The sequence below is a fragment of the Andrographis paniculata genome, unplaced genomic scaffold, assembly GCF_009805555.1.
Source record: "Andrographis paniculata isolate CXL003 unplaced genomic scaffold, ASM980555v1 Contig45END, whole genome shotgun sequence".
Classification (NCBI taxonomy): domain Eukaryota; kingdom Viridiplantae; phylum Streptophyta; class Magnoliopsida; order Lamiales; family Acanthaceae; genus Andrographis; species Andrographis paniculata.
In genome coordinates this window covers 440,943-462,308 of record NW_026137579.1, presented here as the reverse complement: position 1 = coordinate 462,308, position 21,366 = coordinate 440,943, and the positions used below count along the sequence as shown (strand labels likewise).

Genomic DNA, 21,366 nt, shown 5'->3' with positions numbered 1-21,366 from the left:
GGCATTAAAACTTCTTCTGTATATATATATATATATCTAATTTATCCACCGCGATTGAATGAATGAGTCGGCAGCAAATTCAAACCCTCATTCTCTCTCGGTTAGACCGAAGGAAGCTCTCTCTCTCTCTCTCTCTCTCTCTATATATATATATATATATATATATCGACAGCTAATGATAGATCATTATAAATAAAATGAAATTCTTGCTTATGTAATAACATATATATGCTGCGTTTGTAATTTCAATTGGGAAAGAATCAAAGAAAGTTGGCTTGTATGCATGAAAACCCTAACCCTAGAGCCTACTATTGTAATATATATATACTTCATTTTAGATTTAATGTAATTTGGATCTGTAATCATGGAATCTTGTGAGTATATAGTTATATATATATATATATAAATCTACATGAAAAAATATATACATACATACATATATATATATAATATCAACTTGAACACAAAAATTACCCACAACTTACAGAATTCTCGAAAATGCATCTCTTTCTTTCTCTTAAGAGTACTATGCATGTATGAACAGCTTAAGCCTGGGGGTGGGGGGGGGGGGGGGTGGGGGGGTTGGGTTGGAGGAGATTGAAAAGTAAGAAAGCATTTGGGGTTATAAATAAGAAAAAAAGGATAATATATATATATATATATCTATGGATTTTGTGGAAGAAGATCTTCACAGAATCTCTGCATATTAAATATGTGGGAACAAAAAGTGATGCCACATCACTACTCATTCATCCTTTGTTTTTTTTGTCAACCTTCTACTTGTATATACACACAAATACCCGTGATCAAGGTGATTTTTTTAGAATTTAACTCAAAATTTTAATACTATAATTTTTTTATTTATTATATATATAAATTAATGCTGAAGAACAATTAATTAGACGACGACACATGTTACAAGTGTGCAATAAAATTAATTAAAAATGGAAAAAGTAATAAGTAATTTGACAACAAAAAATTAAAGGCAATATTGGGTAGGCCATACATATTGATGCATTGTATCTCTAAAGTGTAGACCAAATTTCTAAATAAATCTCCAATTGATTTCTCGTTACATTTGCCAAATCCAAAAAGCAATCCATAATTTTTTGTCTTTTTGCCCTTCCAATATTTATTAATAATTATATATAATTTACGCTTGCTGTTTGAAAATGAGTGTGTTCCTTCCTTTTCCTTTTTTTTTTTTTTTTTTTTCTATATATATAAGTAGTAATTTTAAGTAAAATAAAATTGAGTAGAAAAAGCAATCCATACATTAAATATTATTATTTTTTAATTAATACCTATATTTGGAATATATTTTTATTAAGAAAAATAGAATTATAAACAAATAAATAAATAAAAAATTAAAGAACATATTCAATATTACATTTCCAAATTTCTATTAATGTGGTCCAGCTCCAACGTGCCAGCACGGTCTTTTTTGTTTGTTTAATTTGGTCCTTGAGTTGTAATTAGGCCTATATTAGTGGCCCAAATAAATAACGGCCCAATAGTCCGAAATAAAATTCGGCCCAGCGTTGTCGGAGGATTCATTCCGGTCAGCAATTCGTCGATTCTTCCGGCTTCGTTTCTCATCTCCGATGGTGCAGACGTGTGAGAGGGAAATGGCGCGCACCTTGACATCCCACTGTTCCAAGCTTGGCAAGGCTTTCTATCCGCTTCTTTGTATTAAGGCGTGGCAGTCCAGTTGCTTTGCATTTAGGACAGCGAAAATTGGGCATTTAGGGTTATTTTAGGTAATCGGAATTGGAATTTGGGCAGCTTTGTTGGAGCCTCATGCTTAAGCATTTTCTGTGGTGTTTGGGATACCATCCTCTTTGCACCAGTTTTGGGCCTCTTAGGTGTGTGGGGTGTGATGATTCATCTGCTGCGACCATGGATGAGCATTGTGGCACACAGATGCCTGTGGCATTGGAGACGAGGATTATAGGCCAATGGTGGAGAATGGATTTGCAAACCTTGAGACTCTTGTGCTGGTATCCTTCATTGCCTTTGGCTGTCATCTTATGTGATATGATTCTTTCCTATGCGGTTATGATCTTGATCACACCTTTATATTATGCATTGCTTAATCATGTTCAAAATCGGGGAATTATCTAATGACTAAATAAAGTACCTGTTAATATTTCAGAAAGCAATTCACCAGCCATTATTTGGTTCATTTACAAAAGTTTTAATGGTGGTAGAAGCTCTGAAAATTGGTGATTACTATATTGCACATGACAGTTTAATTTTATAATTGAACATTAGAAATGAATAAAATTCTGGTTGAGGCTTGTGTGATGTAATTATTATTATTATTTAGGGATTATGTAACTAATGATATCACATATGATTGAGGGCATACATGTAAGTATTTCAATTTCTAAAGGCTCCATCTGCATTACATTCTTCAAAGACATAGGATCTAGTGTATTTTATAGAGAATTGTGAAGATTGAATAAAATTTTTAAAAAAGAAAGAAAGAAAATAAAAAAAACCTCAACGAGAATATAGCCGTAATGTTACTTAAATAGTTACTATGATTTTCCGAGGTTCAATTCAGTTCATGCTTGATCGTTCTTAAAGCTGCTTTTGTAATTTTTGAAATGAACTATGGAATTTGAATTCAGATCCAAGGCATGTAGTGTCACTGAGTTAGCTCAAAATTTTATCATTGATCTATTATGCAGAAAAAAAAGTTAAAAGTTGTCAGTGCAGTAGATTTTATTTTGTGAAAGGTAATAGGCACTTAAACTTTGAAATTTTAGTCTTGATAAAGTTTTCATTATTATGTATAAAATTGGAAGATGATTGATTCTTCAAGAATTCATGGGTTTATTTGACAATTTTCTTTTTACTATTCAAAAAGTCCAATACAGCAATCAATAAATCCAGTTTTCTTAGAGCATGGTTTGATTGTTGGGCTGATTTCTGACTACACTTGAAAGTGGGGTAACATGAAATTAAAAATTTAGGGGGCAAAAGACATCTATCAAGTTCAACTTGAGTTTGTATAGTTTTAGATCACTCAGTTGCTCTAGCATTAGGCTCTGTAACTTTGAATAGACCGAAAAATAATCTAGAGATTAAGATCTTATAATTTCCTATGCGAAATAAATCTATACAAGAAAAATGATGAGAGCTCTGTTATTTTGTTCTTTCCACTGATAGGCAAGAATTTCCGTCTTTTCTTGACACTTTATTCCGAAACAATATAGAACAGGGTAGACAAATAATAACTACATAAATAGTGGGGTAATTTGATTATTGCCAGCCTAAATTTACTTCTTGAATGTCGCCCACAATGCCTAGTTGCCTACCCTTCCACGTTCATTCAAAATCTTAATTGAAAATTCTTACCCCAGAAACTAGACGTCATCCTAACTATAAATGGAAAAGCAAGTAGATGAGTATTTAACTTTTACTGTTACTAGAGAAGAAAGTTCGGTCACATTAATGTAACCGGTAGCCCCACATGAATATAAGCCGTTTCCCTCTTTTCGTTCTCAGCTTTCGGCTCTTGTCTTTTCTCTGAACAATTGAAAAGCACAATCTTCATTCTCCTTTCTCTCTAAATCCCCTTTCACATTTCTTTGTTTCTAGCACCATTTCTCTCTTGTTTCTTTTGAGTGTGTAACCCCATGGCAAGCTTGTTTCCTCAGAGTATGAACTTCTCTCCTGCTAGAGGCATCCTTTCTCCGCAGATAAGGACTGACTCACATCTTGAAAGGTACTACCCATCTCTCTCTCTTTTCCTGCAAGTTCTTTTATGTCTGTGCTAAGGGTATCAAAGCTTTTATCAAACTTTGTTGTGATCGGATTCTTGCAGTCATTACTTGACAGAGCTACTGGTAGAGAGGCAGAATCTGGAACCTTTAATACAATTATTTCCAAACTGTGGCAGACTCTTGGATTATGGTTTGGTTCTATGATCAAATTTTCTATTTCTACCTAGATTTCGGGGTCTTTTTTCCTTTCTTCTTTCTTTTGTGCCCCCCCTTAATCTGTATTTGTCTTCTTATGGTTCACATCTTTAAGATTTTTGGAAATGAATTTTGGGCTTGAGCTTAAATAAGCATATAGCATGTAAGAATCCATTTTATAAGGGTCATTTCTATAATTTGTTTGAATGGATTGTGATATTAATCATGATCTATATGATCATTTGTTTGATTCACAGATCTTGTTTCCTATTTATTTCCTGCTCTTAGCAGTTTTCTTGTGTTATGAGTGAATTCTTAATGATGTTATAAGATAAACAGTTTGTGGATAAATGTGAAACTGATTTCAACATTTTTTTCTTTGAAATAATAGAATAAAATCCATGAATTTACTAGCATTGAAAGTTTAGGTGGTCGCTAGAATTAAGTAGCGGAACTGGGTCTTATGCGTTACTCATCTTCAGTGCGCCTAAAGCATTTATCAAAAGATACCTTCCGCATGCGTCAAGGCACACTAAATGTTTTATCTAAGGAATGGGGAGTTGAGTGTTAGGTGATCTTTCTATTTTTCCGTGACCACGTGGAATCAAATATAATTCATTAGTTAATAGAATCGATGTATTTGGTGTCGAAATTTCTGGTGACTATATTGCCAGGTCCTGTGGCAGAGAAAATAAGTTTAGTTTTGTCAATTAAATTTTCAAAATAAAATTTTGATGAAACTTCAAGATGCATCATATTGCCAGTGGCTGATGTAACCATATCAGTGATTTAGTGAACAATTTTAGAGTACAATCTGGTGCCTTCTCTAGAACACAGTGCAGGCGGTGGAAATTACGTAATGGCTTTGATTTCACGAGTTGTGTGTTTCAAAGACAGACAAAAATGAAGAGATATTTCCAAATTAATAAAAAAATTCCTTTTCTTAATATACAATAAAATTTTGCAAGAGGCCAGTGCAAGTGTCATGTGATTGAGCACCCATTATAGATTACTCCAAAGTTCGATGAAAAAATCCTTTTTTTTTTCTTTTTTTTTTTCCCTTCCTGCAATCAGATCATCGTAAAACTTAACTGAAATGTTTTTGTTTGTAATTAGTTTGGTCATGATTGAGTATCATCTCTGTGGATTTCTTCTGATACTATGCAGCATTGACTTCAATAACTGAGCTTAATGTACTATATAATAGCTTTGCAATAACGAAAACCGCATGTTCTAGAAATACAAAAACATTGGTTGTGCTTAGTATTTGGTGGTGAAGCTGTCTTTGTATTGTGCATTTGAAGTATGACCAAATTACTTTTAAAACAACTTATGTTGTGTGTCGCATTACAATAAGTATTCTTCCAACTTGTGTGTGTTGTAGAATGTTGATCTCGACTAGGTTGCATCTGCATACAGAAAACAATAATAATACCAATATGCATCAGAGCTCAGACTTGTGTGTGTTGTAGCACTCTGATCAAGCCTAGTTCAGTATGTAACACCTCTTTATGGTAAAAGGTAGGTTGTGCATCTGCATACTGAAACAAAAACAATATCAATATATCGTTGTGCACCACAGCATTGTAGGTTGATAAAGATCTCTATTTATATAGGTTGTTTGACTCATTACTTGATCATAGGACATAAGCTAATATGAGATATGTAGTTTTTGTTTTATTTTTTTTTATTATCCATGAACATGTATTTGGAGTAGTCTTTACTAAGTTTCATTCTTCTTTAAATATCACTTATAGTGTCGAATGTGTTTTGGATGTAAATAATTTGGTTTTTCGGAGGTTGTACTGTTAATCCAGAAAGAGGTTCTTCATGGTTCTCTATTTAAATAATTTGGTTTTTCGGAGGTTGTACTGTTAATCCAGAAAGAGGTTCTTCATGGTTCTCTATTTATTTGTTTTTTGTGAGATATCACATCCATAGTTATATGTCCTCTTATGGATGAAGTTCTGTATAACTATAATGAATGGTTTTTTTTTTTTTTTTTTTTTTGTAAACAACAGAGATATTTTGCGTCTCTGGGAGGCTCACAGGCCATGGTTTTACTGGCATTGGCACACCACACTTTGGTGCTCCAAGTCCATTGATTTTTCCAAATATGATGGCAGGAAGCAGTAACTGGAGTGGAAATGGCTGGAACAACCTTCAACCTGAGGTAAGCATAAAATATGATGGGCTACAAACTCCAAGTTCATAAGATATCATCATATGCAGTATCTTAATCGGTTAGCCTTGGAGCTTGGTCTTTCCATCATTAGATTTAGATTGTTACTCTGAATATTGTTGTGCATATTTGGTTTAATTAAAGTCTGCCCTCTCTATGCTTGAGATAATTAAACTTTATGTACAACTAGCTTACTGTAAATGCTTGTATAAGTACTTGAGCTTGAGTTGTAAGTCTTCTCCCTGCTCCTTGATATGGCTCTCTACTAAAATATAAATTTCTTTTCTTGATCTTAATCGGTTAATTTGTTGACATAAAGAGAAATGAGAAATGTTCATCCATTCCAGTGTTTTCATACTCAATGTGGTATTCATTAAAGAAAATTTTCTCAAATTTACTGCCCATCAATGTTTTAAATTCATATTTAACATCCCCTGGAAAGTGAGGGTACTTAATTGAATGAATGCTAATACTCTCCAGTTACTTATGTTGATTATGTGATCATATCCTCGGGACAAATTGTTTAATTCTAATCTGAATCTTTAGCACACTCTAGAAGCATATGTCTCTGTGCAACTGATGATAAAATAACCATCATATTATATCTCTATCAGGGATTAGGTGTGTTGCCGGGTACTATTGTGGACTGGCAATCAGCAGCCAGAAGTTCGACCTCATCAGCAGAGAAGAAAATACTGAGGATCGATGTCCCTGTCGCTCTATATCCAAGTGTAAGCAAAATAGCAACTGAAATTTCAGTTTCTTTCAGTAAAAATAGGAATCTAAATTCTCATGAGTTATCCTTGAAATGAAACAGTTCAATTTCGTTGGGAGACTCCTTGGTCCTCGTGGAAATTCCCTGAAAAGAATTGAAGCTGCTACTGGTTGTCGTCTTATTATAAGGGGAAAAGGGTCAATAAGAGACCGTGAGAAGGTATATCCTGTTATTCACCGAAATGTTTTACTAATCCTTAATTTGGTTCGAAAAAAAAAAAAAAAAACATTCTCTATATTCTTCCAACGTCATACAATTTTTTGTTCTCGTCTATGGTGGCGCAGCTTGTTAACAATATTTTTTTGTTTATGCTTAAACTTAAGGAGGAGAGGCTGAGGGGAAAACCCGGCCACGAACACCTGAACGAGCCACTGCACATTATAATTGAGGCATCCTCGCCCCCAAACATCGTTGATGCACAGTTGAGGCATGCCAGGGACATCATACAAGAGATACTCAAACCTGTGGTATGTCAACTGTCCATTCGAGAATTCTCGTGCTTAATGTCAAAACATATATTTAGTACATTTAGAAATACCCAACTGTTCTTATGCAGAAAAATTAACGAATGGTTTTTGAGTCGCTCCACAGGATGCATCAGAAGATATGTACAAGCGAGAGCAGTTCAGAGAGCTAGCCATGATTAAAAGCACCGGAAAACAGTCCCCACCAATCGAGGATGCATGACTGAATCACCAACAAGGTGCAAGAACCTATATGCGCGAATGCTAGTTCATTTAGTTTCTTACAATCTATCGAATTCCATAATGATGGTAATTATCCTATGTTAGTTGGTCGGCTTAAGCGCCGGCTAAGAGACGTTAGACTTGTCTGTATTGTGTTTGGCTCTGTTTTAGACTTATAAACCCAAGTAGGGAGATGTATTTGGCTCTGTTTTAGACTTATAAACCCAAGTAGGGAGATGTATCTGGTATCGGTACTTTCGGATTTCTTGTCTGCAGAATTGAAACCTTCTAAAAAGACAAGTATGAATGCAGTTTCATACAAAGATAGGACACCTACAATGCAGTTTCATACAAAGATAGGACACCTACAATGCAGTTTCATACAAAGATAGGACACCTACAATGCAGTTTCATACAAACACATATCTGTACAAAAACTATGTAAGAATCCCATAAATGGCGACAGGAGATGGCTGCGGGCATCGTATTGCCATCATCGTGGCGCAATGGAGGGAATCGACCCGCTGACAAGATCACCTCCAGAGACATCCTGGGATAGGAATGGGGTTTTCATAACAGACGATGAAGATGGTGTCATATGTTTGCCGGGATTGCTGACCGAAGAATCTGATGTTATATTGGTGTCGGATTCGGGCAACATTAGCCATATGTTTTCCAGTTCTCTGACCACCTCGGCCATGGATGGTCGCGCCACGGTTTCTTCTTGGCAGCACTTGAGTGCAAGATTTATGAACTTCTCGACACCATCGGATGGATATGACCCCATCTTGTCGTCGATGATGGAGAATATCATCCCTGATCGATAAGCAGCATTCACCTGATACAGACAGACTAACCTTAGCCAAATCCATTTAACACTGAAAAATTGACATAGCCTTGAAGACATGAATGGTGTCCAAATTCAAGGCCCCCAAAAGTAAAATTCATAAGCAACAGACAGACTAACCTTAGCCAAATCCATTTAACAACACTGAAAAATTGACATAGCCTTGAAGACATGAATGGTGTCCAAATTCAAGGCCCCCAAAAGTAAAATTCATAAGCAACAGTATCTTACCTCCCGAACGATGTTTTTGCCGTGTGAAATTGGGTGCATTCCTGTCAACATTTCCAGGAACACCACCCCAAGACTGTAAACATCACTTTTATCCGTCAGCTTATGAGTCAAGAAGTACTCTGGATCGAGATATCCCTTCGAAAATCAAGTAACAGTGTTCAGTCAGCACATCAAGACGCCACAAAAAGTTACAGAAAATGTATAAAAAGACAGGATGTCACTGATCCATATTGATCTTAGTAAAATACTACTCACAGGTGTCCCTTTGACAACTGTAGATACATGAGAAGGCACATTTCCTTCAAGCTCGGGGATGGGAGCTAGCTTCGATAGCCCAAAATCAGCAACCTTGGCAGTAAACTTAGAGTCGAGCAATATATTGGTTGCCTTTACGTCACGGTGAAATATTGGAGGATTGGCTTCTGTATGGAGGTAAAGTATGCCTCTGGCTGAGCCTAATGCTATTTTTATCCTCAAAGGAAATGTGAGGGGAACTTTAGTGTTAGCTGCAATACCAAAATGAATTGCCATTCAGCCATAAGAGCCTAAGCAAAGGTAAGCTACAGAAGTGTAATATGAAGTTCAATGAAATGAGGATTTGAAAATTTACCGGATAGGTGATCTCTCAAGGTACCCTGAGGCATGAATTCATAAACCAACATCTGCAACATGAAAGCAGTGACATAAACATGAGATTCCCTAACTTTCGACAAAATGAGAAATAAGGATTCTCATCAGTTTAAATGAAGGTACACAATAACAATAAATTTATGCACAGCATAAAGCTGAAATGGCAACATCTTAATTTTGTCTGAGGAAGGTAGGTACCTGTTCGCCTTCTTCATCACAGTAGCCAATCAACGAAACCAGATTCCTGTGATGTAACCTTGACAACAGTTCTATTTCTGTGAGAAACTCCCTTTCGCCCTGCAATGACCCCTCCTGAGCACGCTTTATGGCCACCACAGCTCCATCAGCAAGAATGCCTCTATGGACTTTGCCATAACCTCCTTGCCCAACCACAGTCGAGTCATGAAAACTATTTGTTGCTGTTGCCATTTCACTGTAAGTGAAATCTTTCACACCATCAATTTTCATGGAGCCCCTTTTTGCTGAAGGAGAAGGCCAGGAAAGATTTCGATTAATATATCACGAAAGAATCAAGCAACATATGTTTTTCAAGGATTTATGCCTAAATCATGAACACCAAAAGAAACATCTCACAAATGGTGGTGAATTAGTGCATGTGGAAAATATTCAAAGTCAGAGCGATGATAGGAACTAATATTGAAGAGAATCAATGTAAACGTGAGCAGTTATTTGCAGCCTCAAGCTACACTAATACTTCATAGAAACTTAGCTTATAAATTGTATGATCAAATGAGTTCTGTTAGAAAGCTTTCCAAGGGTAATAAAAAAGAATGTATGCCAGAGCAAATCAGCAATATTTGTAAAATGGCAAACAAAGCATCAAGTGGAGATCTATCACTCCACAGCAAAATGGAGTGGTGTAGCCTAGAAATAGAGCATTAATTACGATGACAAGATGCTTGTTGCTGGGGAAAAAGTTGTGATAAAAAACTTTGGTAGATGTCAAAAGAGATGAGTTATATAAGAAAGCACAAGGTGTGATTTTTGTAGGTCAATCGTTGCCTCTACTGATATGGCCCATATGATCTACTTCTCACAAAGCAGCAAAAATAATGGTGTAGAGGCTAAAGGATAAAACGAAACAACACATGAAAATTTGAATGAGACCAATCAGATGAAATTTGAATAGCTTGGGAGTACGAAATCAATGACTATGAGTGCTGACGACCATGGTTTGTGTAACTATTTTAATAAATAGCAAAACGATGAAATATGTTAGAGGAAAATAAATCATTCAAATATTGTATGGGAAGTTTTATTATATTTCCATTAACTTGTATGGGACTCACATTGTCGCCTCTTTGAAGATGTGTAGTGTTTCTTGTTGCGCCTTCTCAAGATAATAAGTGAAACCAATGCAGATAGAGCAACAGCTGCAGCTATTGCCCCCACTATAATGCCTGCCAGTGCACCCTTGCTTAAGCTAGATGATGACGAGGAAACAAATTCTGCAAAATAAACAACAAATAAATGCCATGCAATAACAAATAGGGAAGCAAGAATCAGCTGAAAATAATGATTCCAAGTTGCTCGTGTTCATGTAAGCTTTGCATGGGCTATCTATGTACCTTCATAAGGTCCCAAAAGTGTGAAGTTGATAAATTCATAAGGTCCAAATATTTGATTATCTGGGATCCTCCATCCACTAAACTTATCCCGGATCTGTAAGACCTCACTCCTGTTAAATTCCCGAACACCTTGCTTGGGAAAGATTTTAACATACATTCTAAGGCGGGGTCCTTCTTGCCATTGTATTGAATCAATGCCTATCTGGGAGTTATCCAGATTAAGACCAAAACTTAGATACTCCTTGAAAGTATTGGCATATGGAATGAAATTTAAGAATCCAGGACTCTTCAACCGGTATCCGACAAACAAGGGAGCAGCGCAAAAACAGGCCACGGTGGGACTTGCAGGGCCATTCTCATAAGGAGGCGGGCATGAGTTAGGAGCACAACCAATGACGCTTGCATTAATTAAGACATTGGAGAAATCATTGTTGTGTGGCCCACATTGATCTAGATTGATACTCGAACATAATGGATTTCCTTGAAGCCTGAAAGTGTTTGTGCAGACCTTTATTTTCAGCAAAGAAAACAAATCTTTTGGAAGTGAATAAAAAGCCTTTAATGATATACCCGACTGTAGCATTAGGTTGGAAGAGAAGTCTGCCTGAAATATTGGTAAACTGATTGTACCCAAAATCTCTGCAAAGTTCACAAAGGCACAAGCAACAAGACTGAGTTCATATGTATAATTACACAAACTTACTGATGGTCATAATTTATTTGGAGCTTACACAATAAGTGACTCGGTTGAATTTAATATCCTATCTTGCCATATGCTTGATGGAATAGAGCCGTTTAATGAATTGTTTGCTAATGACCTGTAAAGAGAATAGATTGGATTGTGTCTCTTTAGTTCATTGCATTTTGTAAGTAATTAAAATCGACCAAATGAATGAATGATAGCTCACAGTTTTTGTAGAAATGGGAGGCTTGAAAAGCTGGTGGGAATAGTTCCATGCAGATTGTTTACTGACAGATCACTGCATGTACAATTATATAATAATTTAAGCAAATTTCTACTTACTTAAAAAAGAAAAAAAAAAAGTGTTTCATTTCATAGGTTCTAAGCGATATTGGGAACTTACATAGTAGTAATATTTATAGAGAGAGTACCATTTGGAATTGTTCCATTAAGCTGGTTGAAACTCAAATCTCTGAAATCCACAATGGAAAAATTATTAAATAAAATAATATATATAACAATAAGGTAAATAAAAGGACATAGTCTGCCACTGTTCAACAGCCATGAAGTTTTAAAAAGGTTACGAATGGATCAGCCCAAAACCGAACGACTAGTTAGATATGCCGAGCTAGTGGAGTCGAGACAGGAAAAAACAAATACAAACATGTTTGATAACTCCCTTCTATAAATATGCAAATCTACCTCCCATTTATAACTCCCTTTCACAAATACAAACAGGTTTGATAACTCCCTTTCACAAAAATGCAATCTACCTCCCAAAAAAGGTATTTTGTACATATTAGTACAGTCATTTGCATATTAGTTTCATATATTGTTTAAGAGGTTAAAAAAAGCAAAAACAACGACAACTTTGATAGGGGGCTATATATATTCAACTTGAGTAGAAAGTAATAACTCAGACTATTCCCATGTCCAGCTACTCACATATAAGCAATACGTGGACTATTCCTCCAATCAGGAATCGGACCTTGTAAACTGCAGTTCCTCAGACTCCTGATACATGCAAATAAAGCAGACTGTTGAAAAAGAATTATAAAGAAAAAGAGAGAGAGAAACTCGAGTACATTCCTCCTACTTCAAAACTTGTGACAAGAGTTTAAACTTAAAGAAAGGGAAGAATTTGAGAAACTAAAAAATTGCTAGTATATTGCATACAAGAAATTGTATAAAATGTAACAAAGAGAATATTGCATTCACTTACAACTTCAGCAAATTGGATATGTTTCCATATGAACTGGGTATTGGACTGCCACCAAAGTTGTTGTTATCAAGTTGTCTGTCAACAAACAAGATAAAATTAAGAGAGGATGCTAGGTGCATGGTCCCCAACTACTCAAGATAACAAAAATTGGGCGAAAGTGTACAGTTGTACATAGAAAAAAGGAAAGAAGAAACTAGTTAAATTTAAATGGGAAACAGAGAACCAGCGCAGACTTAAATCTACTTTCGAACATGATATTTGTCAAGAATCCAATCTTTGACAACATTCTTAGAAGTTTACAGCATTGCAAACTCACATGTAAAGACTTGCTTTAAGTGTAATGTTATGACAACATTCGGTTTTAGAAACTTCATACATATTAACACAGACCAAACTTATCATGGATATGGTGTAGCAATCAACCAAGACTAAAAAGAAATTTACGAGTCTCATTAAGACTTTGTTCTGGAATATGGGACAAGATATGATGAAGATGGAAAAGACCACAATGAAATATCAAGCAATGCAAAACATTGAACAGGACAATAGGATCATACAGTATAGTTAGGTTGGGTATTTCAGCCAGTTCTGGGGGAAGAGGTCCTGATAAATTGTTATTATCAAGCAACCTGCATAAATATCAAGCCACAATAACTGGGACCAGATGATCAAATGTTGTGGGGATGTTAAATAAACAAACATCGATATCCAGCTTACAGATGAACAAGAATCGGAAGTCGTGACAACTCTGCAGGTATCTGCCCACTGAGTGAATTATTGTTCATGTGGCTGCTCAATGTATGAAATAATGACTAAAGGTGAGGATCTCTAAGAACCACATTCACTTTAAGGATAACATTAGGTAAATTAAATATGCGAAATTCATACAAGTGTTTTGCTTTAATCAAATTAGCAAATGACTTGGGCACTGGTCCTGATATGTAGTTCTGATCAATTTGTATTCTGTTTAAATTTGAAAGATTTCCAAGCTCATCAGGCAGAGCACCTGTTAACTCATTTCCATTCAAAAGCCTGTAATAACAAGCAAATAAACACTATTAGTAAGTAATGAAAAAAACAATTGAGTGGATTTTCATAGGGGTAAACATATTCAGTAAAAACCCAAATGAGATTTTTATTTTTTGCATGCATTTTGATTTTTGGAGAATTGTTAATGGAATAGAACAGAAGACCAAATCTAAAAAAATAACATAGTGAATAGTGACAAAAAAAAAAAAAGAAAAACTGGCAAGGAATAACGAATTAGAAGCTTCCACTTACAACAGCTCTAGGATTGTAAGGTTGCCTATCTCTTTTGGTATAGAGCCACTGATTTTATTCCACATAAAATCTCTACAACAAGAACAAACAAGAATGAGTAACAAAAGACAAAACTATACCGCTGAGTATAATATCAAACAAGTTACTGACAATATCCTCAATCGAGATAAACGACCAAGTGCTGGGGATAAAGTTCCAGACAGGTTCTTATTCAATAGCAACCTGTTGAGAAGAAAAAACAAATACCAGGAAGGCATCAATTGGAATACAAGCTACATAAATGTTGCATTTGAGAAGACCAACAAACAGCACCTCATTATGAAACACTACTAAGTTTTTATTTAAAAAAAATAAAAGACGCACAATTCCCTAACATGAAGGTAGCCATCTTCGAGCGAGCTATTATAGCAGATAACCCCCTCCCAACCTGAAGTGCATGGATCTCCCCTGTTCCATGAGGCCAGATGTCGAAACCGATCAACTAGACTTCCTCTAATAGACCGCAGTGCATTCACTGGAAACAACATAAACCATTAATCATGATGACAAATTTCAATAAATACAAAAACTAGATTACATGCAGAGCGTCAATCATGAGAGATTGTTTGTTGCTATTATGATATGATATTACTAGTGAAGGAAAGTTATCACGGCACAAAAATGCCATCTATATTTTTAAGTGCCCGAAACAAATGTAAGGCAAAATTTCGACTCAACTGAAAGAATTCTTATGGCAGCTAACATATACTGCATAATAACTTCATAATATGACCATCGATGAGCATCAATTTTTATCCAGGGGCAGTATCTTACTATGTATACAGACACTGGACACGAAACATAAGAGAAATTTATGGGAAAATTTCAAAAAAAAATGATGTCAGATAGCATCGCAAAACTCTTAGCCATCAGATGACAATTAGAGCTAAAGAACAGAGAATCCCGAAGATGAAATAAGACTGCATGTAGCAAAGTAACTAATGGAAAACAGAGGGATGTAGTAAACTGCAACCTTCATTCGGATCCGTTAGTTGGCTAGCTACACCCGAAAGCAAAAAATACCAACAAAAACAAATGATTAAAATCATTCTAAGCTCTACTGAAACTGGCTGCAACATCACAAATTTGGTCATCCTTCCAAGGTTGATTGTTGTCGAACGCTTGGCAATTTGGCATCGACCTGATAAAAACAACGACAAGAATAAATCAAAACTAACAACATAACAAGGATTAATGAAGCAAGTAACTGTTGCCAAACCATAAGCTGCAAAATTTCAGAAAGACAAACTCAAACTAAAAATTATGAACATACAAAGAAATATTATGCGCAAAGAAGGTTTAAAACAACAAATATGGCAGAGCAGACAATACCTTAAAAGAACGGCGTGACTTAACACGAACACGCAAGAGGAATCATTCATACAAGAAACAGAGAGCAGGTGCAGCAGTAGTAATTTGCTGGCAAAGAAAAAAGAGGTTTGAAGAGTTGAAAGAGAGGGTGAGCAAAAAGCGAGAAACGCAGGTGGAGTTGACCGATTCTCCATAGATAGATAGGTAGGGGGAAGTAGAAAATTATTTTTGATGATGATGACGACGAGGCTGATGAGTGTAAGCGCGGTATCTGCAGCCATCTTTTTCATTTCTCTCTGCGGCGACGTTTCAACTTGGAGATAATTGAATCTGTTCACACAAAAAACTAACACTAACTAATAACTAAACAATACTATACTATGCTGGGACCAAATTAGGTAATCAATCCACCATCGCCATGGCCATGATATTTTATTGGCTGCAGTTTTCTTGCGACTACAGACCGAGCTGGGACGACGCAGGCAGGACACCAATAATAATAATAATTAAAATTAATATAATGTATTTTCATTTGATATTTTATGAAATTGAAATGTAAGACTATTCTTCAATTGTTATATTATTAATTAATAGTATACTTTAATTATTTTTTTTAATATAATATTACAAGGCTTTGTTTATTCAAACCTATATATAAAAATATATTTTTTCAAAAAAAAAATCAATATAACAAAATAGTACTAGTGTTTTTTAGGATTTGAATCTAGAAATGGGTTTGGACTGGACTGAGTCTGGATTTGGGTTTGGATCTAGTTTAGTCTGGATTATGGCTGGGTTCGAGTTTGGGTCTGGGTCTGGGCCTGGGCCTGGGTGTGGTTTAGATTTGAGTCTAGGATTGGGTTTGGGTCTGAGTCTGATTCGGGTCGGGGATTGGACTGGGTCTGGTTCCATAGGGAGACGCATCATCTGGATTAGATCCCTATTTTATTTAAAATTCTAACAATTCATTTTAACTTTGTCACGTTAAAGTAATTAATTAATAGTAATTTATTATTGGCCACAGTGTCAAGTGATCAATGTTTTTAACACACTAATTTAAAACAGTTAGTATTATATATACTATATATTAATATATATTGTCAGGCATTTGTTATTTTATTTATAAATATATCATGTCAGTAGAAGTGACTATTATTTGTATACAAACACTAGTGTGATGTGTTCAAAATCAAATTCTATTAAAAATAGAGATGAACGGACACCGGAGAGTGGAGGCTGCCTAATGAGTTTAGGCCCACACTAATCATAAATATATTTAATTATTTTAAATTAATTTAATAATAAAATATAGGTAATATAAATATGATTTCATAAAATAATAAAAGAATTATATTCTTTTAATTTCAAAATATTATTTTTTGAGTTTAATAAATTAAATAATAATAATATTTTATTAATAAGTGAAAATGTTTAAAAAAATTTAAAATTTTTTCCTTTACAATATGAATATAAATTATATGAACGTTTTGATTATTTTCATTATAATAAAAAACATATACTTTTAAATTCACGGATAAAAAATAATAATTTTAATTATAATGGAACGAATGCAATATAAAATTAAAAATATTTTAATATAATATAATTTAAAATAAATAAATAAAATAATCAATATATAAACAATTAAATATATTTATAACGTGGGTGGGCCTAAACCCATTGTCCACCCATCTCCAACATAATTTGATTATTGTTGGATTAACACGCCACCTCGGTTTCTATTATGTATATATCAACATATTTCACTATAAATTCGAAGGTGGAATAAAAAATAATTAATATATATATATGAATTGGAGTCAATTTTGATGAAAATTTTAGTGGTGGTAAGACTAAAATTGAGTATATACTATATATCGTAATGAACTGAGATCAAAAATAAATTTTGCTAAAAAATTAAAAAAATTAGAAAGACAGATGGATAATACTCTAATGAAATAAATGGATAATTAGGATTTGTTTAGATAAGTTTTTTTTTTTTTTTTTTTTTAGATTTTTGAAAATTTGAAAGTTTGAAAAAAATAAAAAATTAATATTTGATTTAATATTTTATGAAAAAATGTATATATATTTGATTTGATATTTTTTTTATTTTTTTATTTTTTATTTTGACAAAAAATAACAAGGATTTGGGGTCAACGTTTGGGAAGGCACATATCACGTTAGTGGTTGGGCATCTGTTCCTCTCACGGGACTGGAGGGAATTGATTGGATTGACACGTGACTTCTTCTTATTGGTTACTTTCAGATACTTCCATGGCCCACATTGTGGTCACACCATTCCTGTCTGAAATCGTAGGGTAGGTGGGGCCTACGTGAATCAAGTCGTTTGACGTGGCGTTCCGGCAGCCAAGCTTGGAAATCCATGCCAGCCACTCATTTCATCACTGCCAGAATTATATTTCTGCATTTTTTTTTTATTTATTAAATTTACTAATAAATAATAATAATAATATGCAGAAAGTGAAAGTCCTTCCATCCAGCCACATGATTTGACCCAATTCCTGTCCCTTTTGCGCAACCATTTTCTGGTCGATGAAAAACACTGGTAAAATTAAAACCATGTATTTGTTGTTTAGTGACATGAATATTAAGAACAAATAAATGGAATTATCCAAACTTTGAAAACTACACTTACAAATTTGGGATAATCTGCTGTACTGTTTGTCAACCAATAATGTTTTTTTTTACAGAGAAGAAACCCTAACCTCAGAAAGTTCAAATTGATAGTAATCAATCATGAAAAAGTGATAAAAATAAATAAATAAACAATGCATGTGATACAAACGATCATCCACTTGCAAGGTAAGTAAGTGCCTACTTCTACTCTATGCATACAAACAAATATTTCAATCCCTTCAAATTAAAGGTGTCTTCCCAATCTGAAACTCTGCTCAGAACCCACATTTTCATGGCCGCCAGACACTCCCTTGCAATGGAAAGAACAGGCCAATGGTACGTATGCATTTTTTATTTTTTTATTTCTTCCATAGTTCAACAATAATCATACAAGTCTTCGTTGATGCCTGTTCTTGCTTGATTTTGAATTTAGGGTTTTCTCCCAAGAAATTCCTGCTGATGTCATTGTTACCGTTGGGGAAGCTCACTTCTCCCTCCACAAGGTATGCTATGGTGATCGATTCTTGGTAATTTGGTTTCAAAATCAATAATACATTAATATCATGTCTGAAGCAAACAATTATCAAATAATTAATTAATTTCGTCGGTGGATTTTGTGGTGTTCAGTTTATGCTGGTGGCGAAGAGCAACCGCATACGGCAACTGATCTTGGATTCGAAGGAGACAGATTTGACGAGGATCGACCTTTCGGGCATTCCGGGAGGCCCCGAAATGTTCGAAAAGGCCGCCAAGTTCTGCTACGGAGTCAACTTCGAGATCACCGTCCACAACGTCGCCGCTCTCCGATGCGCCGCCGAGTACCTCCAGATGACCGAAAAATTTTGCGACAACAACCTCGCCAGCCGGACCGAGGATTTCCTCTCCCAGGTCGCCCTCTCCACCTTCTCCGGCGCCCTCCTCGTCCTTAAATCTTGCCAGAATCTTCTCCCCCTCGCCGAGGATCTCAACATTGTCCAAAGATGCGTCGACACCACCACTGCAAAGGTACTCTACATATGTTGATTAATTAAGGTTGTTTGATTGATGTTCATATCTATAACTAGCAGTCATGTATGTTCAATTCATAGGATTCATCATTAATGTTGTTGTGTAATGAAAATTGATCATGGATCGATGCTCTGTTTTCGATCAATTAGGCCTGCGTCGAGGCGAATTTCCCGACCCGATCGCCGCCGAATTGGTGGACAGAGGAGCTAACGATTCTAAACATTAAATTCTTCGAAAGGATCATCGCCGCAATGAAATCGAGAGGCGCGAAAGGCCTAACGATCGCCAGCGCGATCATTACATACACGGAGAGGTCGCTGCACGACCTCGTGCGCGATCACACCGGCAATGGCGTAAGTTCGTCCGATGTAATAGAAACCGAGGCCAGAGCAGGACAACGGGAGCTTCTCGAATCGATAGTTTCCTTACTACCTTCCGAGAAGACGGCCTTCCCGATAAACTTCCTATGTTGTCTCCTTAGGACTGCGATCTTCCTCCAGTCGCAGAACAATTGCAAGAACGAGCTCGAGAAACGGATATCGGCCATCTTGGAGCATGTCACCGTCGACGATCTTCTTGTCCTGTCGTTCACCTACGACGGCGAGAGGCTGTTTGATCTCGAGAGCGTGAGGAGGATAATCTCCGCATTTGTCGAGAAGGATAAAAACGTCGCCGTGTTCAACACCGCCGACTTTCGAGAAGCGTCGTCGACGGCAATGCAGAGAGTCGCCAAAACAGTCGATGCATATCTCGGCGAGATCGCTACGTACGCCGATCTCAACATCGCCAAGTTTAACGGGATCGCGAATCTTGTGCCCAAAGCCTCTCGAAAGATCGACGACGATCTCTACCGCGCCATCGACATCTACTTGAAGGTTAGCGTCGTTACGTAACATTTTATTCGATTTAATTTTAGCGCGCGATGATCCCTTATGTTGCGACGATTTTAGGCGCATCCGAATCTAGATGAAATCGAGCGCGAGAAAGTTTGTAGCGTGATGGATCCGCTAAAACTATCGTACGAAGCTCGGGTTCACGCCTCGCAAAACAAACGACTACCTGTGCAAATTGTCCTCCACGCGCTATATTACGATCAGCTCAAGCTGAGAAGCAATGCTGGGGAAGATCACAAGGCGCCGGATGGCATGGCAACGCGAAAACAGCTACAAGCTGACGTGTCGCTCGTGAAGGAGAACGAGGCGTTGCGGACGGAGCTTCTAAAGATGAAGATGTATATACAAGACATACAAAAAACTCAAGCGACGTCATCGAAAGCAACGAGTAGCGCCAAGAAGCCGCACACTTTCTTCTCGACGATGTCGAAGACTTTGGGGAAATTGAACCCATTTAAGCACGGGTCGAAGGATACGTCGAATCTCGACGACGGATTGCCGGAGCTGGCCAAGCCTCGCCGTCGGAGATTCTCAATTTCTTGAATAATGCGGGAATCTGCGGCCGCTGTTCGAATTACTCTTTTGTTCTTTGCTTTTAGACATTTTGGTTTGATGGAGATTTTGTGTATATTGTTTGATGCTTGTGATTGAGTTCATTGTATACATTGTTGATGTATAATATAAGGTGTTTGATTGATTAGTTCTGTTAGTTGAGGGGCTAAATTGCAATTCTCATTTTTAGTTTTTTTTTTTTTTTTTTTTTAATAATTGTTAATAAAAGCCCACCAACTCTACTGTTTTCTTAATCAATGCAATCACGCATTTTCGTATCCCTTCGAATTAATACTATAAAGTATGAAGAATTAATTATATTTGTCTCACTTACATTAATAAATATAATAATTATACACACATGATACACTTTGTCTAATCATTACATACCATATCTTTCTAACTCGATTCTCATTTATTTATAATTAATTTTGGTGAATATATAAATAGGTATTATTTTTTAAATGTGGGTTCATAATTGTTTTAATTACAACATGCATGCACCTATAATTCAAATGTCTACCACTTGATTGAACCTTCACATTAATTTTCCCCTTAACTTAAAATAATAAAAATTCATTTGGATAGATGATTAAATATCTTTTAGATATTAGTAGGTTAATAATCTACTAATTGAAAAGATGCATATAAACTTCACACGCTTAAATTTCAAATGTAAATAATTAATTAAGTGTCCTAAATTTGAATTTGTGTTCAAAGATTGCTTTATTTATTACCAAAAGAATTAAAGACGATGGACTTTAATGATTTTAATTTGTCACAAGTAATGATAGCAACATTCCCCATTTTTATATATTACAAGAGTCCATGGAGCCCAGCTCCCGAATGCACTATAACCCTTGATATGT

At 35.7% G+C, this 21,366-nt stretch overlaps 3 protein-coding genes across 6 annotated transcripts; 2 read left to right on the top strand and 1 right to left on the bottom strand.

The window, feature by feature from the left end:
- Positions 1 to 1,552: 1,552 nt before the first annotated feature.
- LOC127251648 (KH domain-containing protein SPIN1-like) lies at positions 1,553 to 7,789 on the top strand. 2 transcript variants are annotated; one of them, XM_051275428.1, is made up of 8 exons: positions 1,553 to 2,000; positions 3,669 to 3,736; positions 3,836 to 3,924; positions 5,951 to 6,102; positions 6,726 to 6,842; positions 6,929 to 7,045; positions 7,210 to 7,353; positions 7,478 to 7,789. In XM_051275428.1, exons 1-8 carry the CDS (start codon positions 1,959 to 1,961, stop codon positions 7,571 to 7,573), a joined length of 825 nt encoding a protein of 274 aa, XP_051131385.1. In that variant the 5' UTR covers positions 1,553 to 1,958; the 3' UTR covers positions 7,574 to 7,789. The 2 variants fall into 2 exon arrangements, with proteins under 2 accessions (XP_051131385.1, XP_051131386.1); XM_051275429.1 differs by having other exon boundaries at positions 7,443 to 7,580.
- On the bottom strand, positions 7,728 to 15,867 carry LOC127251647 (probable LRR receptor-like serine/threonine-protein kinase At1g06840). Of its 2 annotated transcripts, XR_007838952.1 has the most exons (22): positions 15,426 to 15,867; positions 15,067 to 15,234; positions 14,418 to 14,568; positions 14,205 to 14,276; positions 14,055 to 14,126; positions 13,662 to 13,805; positions 13,491 to 13,562; positions 13,331 to 13,402; positions 12,774 to 12,848; positions 12,497 to 12,565; positions 11,955 to 12,023; positions 11,778 to 11,849; positions 11,601 to 11,687; positions 11,440 to 11,508; positions 10,870 to 11,357; positions 10,591 to 10,749; positions 9,479 to 9,762; positions 9,261 to 9,312; positions 8,906 to 9,156; positions 8,651 to 8,785; positions 7,970 to 8,410; positions 7,728 to 7,905 (listed from the first exon to the last, which is right to left on the bottom strand). XR_007838952.1 is itself a non-coding variant. In XM_051275427.1 (21 exons), exons 2-21 carry the CDS (start codon positions 15,185 to 15,187, stop codon positions 8,066 to 8,068), a joined length of 2,859 nt encoding a protein of 952 aa, XP_051131384.1. In that variant the 5' UTR covers positions 15,188 to 15,234; positions 15,426 to 15,867; the 3' UTR covers positions 7,728 to 8,065. The 2 variants fall into 2 exon arrangements, 1 of the variants encoding a protein (XP_051131384.1); XM_051275427.1 differs by having other exon boundaries at positions 7,728 to 8,410.
- A 2,344-nt stretch (positions 15,868 to 18,211) lies between these two features.
- On the top strand, positions 18,212 to 20,645 carry LOC127252096 (root phototropism protein 2-like). 2 transcript variants are annotated; one of them, XM_051276116.1, is made up of 6 exons: positions 18,212 to 18,230; positions 18,324 to 18,380; positions 18,478 to 18,547; positions 18,672 to 19,049; positions 19,202 to 19,927; positions 20,003 to 20,645. In XM_051276116.1, exons 2-6 carry the CDS (start codon positions 18,337 to 18,339, stop codon positions 20,486 to 20,488), a joined length of 1,704 nt encoding a protein of 567 aa, XP_051132073.1. In that variant the 5' UTR covers positions 18,212 to 18,230; positions 18,324 to 18,336; the 3' UTR covers positions 20,489 to 20,645. The 2 variants fall into 2 exon arrangements, with proteins under 2 accessions (XP_051132073.1, XP_051132071.1); XM_051276114.1 differs by lacking the exon at positions 18,212 to 18,230 and having other exon boundaries at positions 18,237 to 18,380.
- The last annotated feature ends 721 nt before the right edge of the window (positions 20,646 to 21,366 follow it).

Excerpts from the sequence above, each read along its gene's own strand:
- LOC127251648 (XM_051275428.1), top strand. The coding sequence starts at position 1,959 with ATGGTGGAGAATGGATTTGCAAACCTTGAGACTCTTGTGCTG. Across the intron at positions 6,103-6,725 it reads GGAACAACCTTCAACCTGAG|GGATTAGGTGTGTTGCCGGG; the intron begins GTAAGCATAAAA and ends TATCTCTATCAG. Across the intron at positions 6,843-6,928 it reads CTGTCGCTCTATATCCAAGT|TTCAATTTCGTTGGGAGACT; the intron begins GTAAGCAAAATA and ends GAAATGAAACAG.
- LOC127251647 (XM_051275427.1), bottom strand. The coding sequence starts at position 15,187 with ATGACCAAATTTGTGATGTTGCAGCCAGTTTCAGTAGAGCTTAGAATG. Across the intron at positions 11,509-11,600 it reads TCAACCGAGTCACTTATTGT|AGATTTTGGGTACAATCAGT; the intron begins GTAAGCTCCAAA and ends TGAACTTTGCAG. Across the intron at positions 9,313-9,478 it reads GTGATGAAGAAGGCGAACAG|ATGTTGGTTTATGAATTCAT; the intron begins GTACCTACCTTC and ends TTCATGTTGCAG.
- LOC127252096 (XM_051276114.1), top strand. The coding sequence starts at position 18,256 with ATGCATACAAACAAATATTTCAATCCCTTCAAATTAAAGGTGTCTTCC. Across the intron at positions 18,381-18,477 it reads ATGGAAAGAACAGGCCAATG|GGTTTTCTCCCAAGAAATTC; the intron begins GTACGTATGCAT and ends TTTTGAATTTAG. Across the intron at positions 18,548-18,671 it reads CTCACTTCTCCCTCCACAAG|TTTATGCTGGTGGCGAAGAG; the intron begins GTATGCTATGGT and ends TGTGGTGTTCAG.